The sequence below is a fragment of the Branchiostoma belcheri genome, unplaced genomic scaffold, assembly GCF_001625305.1.
Source record: "Branchiostoma belcheri isolate BF01 breed outbred unplaced genomic scaffold, Haploidv18h27 scaffold2, whole genome shotgun sequence".
Lineage (NCBI taxonomy): Eukaryota > Metazoa > Chordata > Leptocardii > Amphioxiformes > Branchiostomatidae > Branchiostoma > Branchiostoma belcheri.
The window spans coordinates 5,031,262-5,035,913 of record NW_017803490.1 but is presented as its reverse complement, the minus strand read 5'-3'; the positions used below and the strand labels follow the sequence as shown (position 1 = coordinate 5,035,913).

General features: G+C 37.4%; 1 protein-coding gene across 1 annotated transcript in view; it reads left to right on the top strand.

The window, feature by feature from the left end:
* LOC109468647 (uncharacterized protein K04H4.2-like) overlaps positions 1 to 1,105 on the top strand; it is a 3,838-nt gene extending 2,733 nt beyond the window's left edge. Inside the window, exons 4-5 of the mRNA XM_019766968.1 lie at positions 362 to 449; positions 938 to 1,105. Coding sequence (XP_019622527.1) covers positions 362 to 449; positions 938 to 998 — 149 coding nt within the window. The 3' untranslated portion in view covers positions 999 to 1,105. The remainder of the gene's footprint in view (positions 1 to 361; positions 450 to 937) is intronic.
* Positions 1,106 to 4,652: the final 3,547 nt, after the last annotated feature.

Here is a 4,652-nt window from a genome sequence, read left to right as displayed (position 1 = left end):
TAGGCGCTACCAACTGACCCGGCCGATGGGTCGAGATCAGAACGGTTAGAGCGTCTGGTTATGAAGCTCTGGTGCCCGGGAGGTCGTGGGTTCGAACCCCGGCCCGGGACCAGAAGGGTTTTTATCTGTTTCTACTGGCTCCTCCTGTTTTTACACATGACCTAAAGGCGCTAGAATATGTCTAGATCTACTCATGTGCATGGTCAGAACTACCGTTGTCATATTGTTCCCAATCTTTTGTCAGGGCCAAAGTACACGTAGGTTTCCCTTAATTAGGCCGAAATGTCATGATATGTTATCTGATCACCGAAGGCTATAATAAACTCTGTATTATATATGAAATCTCTTGTTTACTTCGCAGACAACGGTTGTCCCCCTGGCGTTCAGGAGGTGAACTGCTTCGCTGACCCGTGCTGGGCGATGCTTTGTGCCCCAGGATACGTCTGCAGGTAACGGCTAACATTTAGTCGTATTTTTTTTTTTACTTATGTGCACGGAAGTACTATTTTTGATCAGTGGCTGAGCTGTGTGTTTGTGTGTCTGAGTAGGTTGACATCACGTGGGTGGGGGTGGGAGAGATTGACAGGCAGAATGACAGGAGGCCAAAGGTCTGATAATCCTGCCGGGAGCCGAAATTCAGGAAACTAAGAATTGCATACTTCTTGCAAGACTTAAATCTCCAGGACTATATTTTAAATAATATCATAGTCGAATATACACAGATTTCCATATGAATATGAATAGATATGAATAAGACAATATAATGTGTTAATTTTACTCTGTATCGGTACATGTAGATAAATACGATATAAATACGATAAATACGCCATTGTTAAATACGACATAAATACGATAAATACGCCATTGTTAAATGCGACATAAATATGATAAATACGCCATTGTTTGATAACATTTTAAACTCTTTTCTTCCGCTCAGGTCTAACTACTGCGGTGGCTGCAACGGAGAATGTGTCCTGCAGGACGCTTTGACGGTCTGAAACGCCACCTGGCAGAAATAAACACAACTGCACATAATGCAATCTCAGCCAGATGAAGACTGGCAGACAAAACTGACAATAAAACAATGTCTCAAACTGCATAGCGATAGATCTGATTCATAGTACTGAAATTTTTTAAACTGTCCATGGCGCGAGGGGTTGCAAATCCACTCTTAGGAAGGCGCAGAGCGAATCTAGGTCAAACGGGCGGATTACACTTGGCGCGCAAGGATACCCGGAAGTAAGGTTCGGAGCCAAAAGAAATTTTCACCCCAAAATTACCATTTCTTACACTTTTCAGCCATGTTAATGTTTAATATGTCGTGGCAGTTTATGAGAAATGTCACCTTAAACTTGGACCTTCAAAACCCTTTCGTCACTTTTTTAACACGGACTACCACGGACCCCGGTCACCGAAGAACTGGGGTGTGCTCTGAAACCTTTCAAAGCAGATAAATTCACAAAGATTTTTATGATTTTTGGTATGTGGGTAGCTTAGACAGATTTATGCAAATACTGACCTAATTTGCATAAATAATCTGAAAATTCTATGACTCCTTAGTGGTAAATGATGGGAATTTCATACTTGGGAGATGTGTAAGTTAATCAAAAGTCAACATCACGATGCATATATTATGCATGTATGTAGAAGTCATTTGCATAATTAAAGAAGAAATTTCATGGAGGTATGAGATATCGGAACTTTTGTTTTTATTGTGTGGAACTGGACAATAGCATTTCAACTTGCACGTTTTCTCAGATTTCAAACCAACCGACCACTTTCATCATTTTTCCAGTTACCTTCTTCTGTACTTCTGCACAATCTAGCCTACACAGCAGGCTTTTTGGCTTAAGCCAAATCTGATATACAATTAGAAAACTGCACATAAAAAACAAAGTAGGCCAAGGCAAGAAGCATGCTATGCAAGGCTAGCTCAACCTCCACTTTGCTCTAGAGTATAGAACTTGCCCAACACTCATTCTTACCCATTCCTTCCTCTATTAGTCTATATAATAAAAAGTCCCTTTAGGCCACACCAATCTAATTTCTTGGTTAACGGATTTTTCTAGAAAAATAATGGAGCGGGCGGGCGAAAAAACAATAAAAATAAAAACAGGCCTAGGCACCCTATTATGGCCCAAAATGGTACGATATCAAGTTAACACGGCCAGGCTGGTTCAAAATTTAAACAATGAATTTTGAAATTTTAATGATACCACTGCATTGAAATATGGAATGACTGTAACAAGTAGTAAGAAAACGACTGTTTTCAACTGTTCAGGGCAAAATATGAGCATTTTGCAGTTGATTCTGAATTTTTATTTTTATTTGCAAATCAGAAAAAAATGAAGCAGCGAATCCGTTAACCAAGGAATTAAATTGGTGTGGCCTTAGTCTATATAATAAAAAAGTCCCTTTATCTTACCGGGCACAAACTTTCTCAACACTGTCTTCTCTCTATTGCCAGTCTTTATGTTGGAATACAAACCACCACCAAACTTTGGCCATACTTTAACAAATTGTGCTCTCCCTTTTACAGAATGATTCTTCACAAAAATTAAAGCTAAATGCTGCATATCACGTCTAGCTGAGTGATAGTTTCAACTAATCAACTTAAAATCAACTGTTGCAATACTAACTTGTTGAATTACTAATGAACTCAAATCAGGATTTCGTTGTAACCTAGTACCTGCAAAAAGCTCAAATTATTCATATCATCAGGTATTGTACAACTTTCACGACATGTATCTGTTGTCAGAATGCTTCTCACTTTCCCCAACCACAAAAATTTACTTTCTTTGGCATTCCTTATTTACAAGGATGAATCGAGAACAGTATTTTCAGGAGAAAAATTTAAAAAGCCTTCAGATGTATGAAACAGTCAGATGACTACAAACAACATGTATGTATGAACCATGCAAGAGAGTCCATGCTATTTTCATGTCTTTTTAATCCACCCCATTCCCCCTTGTACACCACAATATATATAAGCGTGGATTTCACATATTTCTCACAAAGTCACGCTTTGACAACAGTTCACAGATCACAGTAACACTGCACTTACCAACCTACCCACCCCTGTCAAAAAATGGCACCGTCCCGCTCAACATGACAGTACATTTAACTACAGACGGGTACAATTTAACCAGCAGGGGTGGACAGCATTGCAGAGTGCAGTTTACAAATACATATTTTTTGACATAAAATGATAATACAGCATCACAGAACATAAGCTACACATTGAATTACCTACAAAGTATGTAGCACACAAGTATTGCAAGTTGGAAAGAGTTTTCGTCTTAGTTTTTTTTATACAACTTGTTTCTTGACAAAAGCACATGTAAGAATCACTCATAGTTCACAGATGTATCTACATATACTTGTCTCACAATTTACTAGCAAACAAGTGGAATGAATGATACAAATGTACAAATATTAAAGCTAGCTACCCCTCCAGATCAAATGGTACAGACCTGTTCTACCCCGTGATGATTTGGACTGTTCCATTATACTTCTGTATCAAAATCAAAAGGCAGAAAGAAAATGTATGTAAATCTACGTGCCCTTTCTCAAAGTTTGCACACATAAATGTAGGGGTAACTAATCGTTCTTAGTTTTCCAGATTTATTCTAATGTTTTTCCAAAATTCAAGTGCAGATTCTGGAGAAAACTTGGAGAGAAAGTTGAGCAAAATTCTTGCCACTCTTCCAAGGGATGATAATTTTTCTGATAAGTTAGAAGAAATTGTTTTGCATTTTCAAGATACACAGTTTCGAAAGTTGGTGATGATTTCCTTCCAAGATTTGTTTTAAAGCATAATCTTGCTACGTCTGAAGGTTGAAATACATGTACCAGTAGTCCACAGATGTTTATTATCAAATCTCTGGAATTCCAAAGCACTTGAAAAACATATAAAACATCTGCTTATGTAAAGACATGTACATGTACAGTGCTTAGCAAGTTTCTATAACCCAACAATAACTATGATCTAGCACTATTCATATATAACAAAAGTATGCAAAATTCAAAGTTTAATGCATTATGTGATGTCTGCTGCTGCAATAGCTCTGTTTTCATTGTAAACTCCCTACACTGTACTTCCATGACTATATGTGGATTACATAATTCTGCCCAAGGCCTTGCCAAAAATAGTCTAAGTTTTTATATATTCATACAATATGTGTGCATATGTTAGTTTGCTGTGTTGAGGGGAATTGTCATAGTTTGATTTCTTAGTACATAAAATTTTCTATTCTGAAACCATTGTGAATCCAACCTTAGGCCACACCAATTTAATTTGTTGGTTCTCGGATTTTTTCAGGAAAAATATGAAGCGACAGGGCGAAAAAAAAATAAAAATAAAAACAGATCTAGGCATCCTATTATAGCCCCAAATGCTACGATAGGAGGTATGAAGTCAACACACCCGGCAGGTTAAAAATTTAAACAATGAATTTTTGAACTTCTAATGATACTACTGCATTGAAAGATGGAATAACTGTAACAACTAGGAAGAAAAGGACTGTTTTCAACTGTTCAGGGCAAAATATGAGCATTTTGCAGGTGATTCTGTAATTTTTTATTTTTTTTGCAAATCAGGAAAAAATGAAGAGGCGAATCCGAGAACCAACAAATTAAATTGGTGTGGCCTT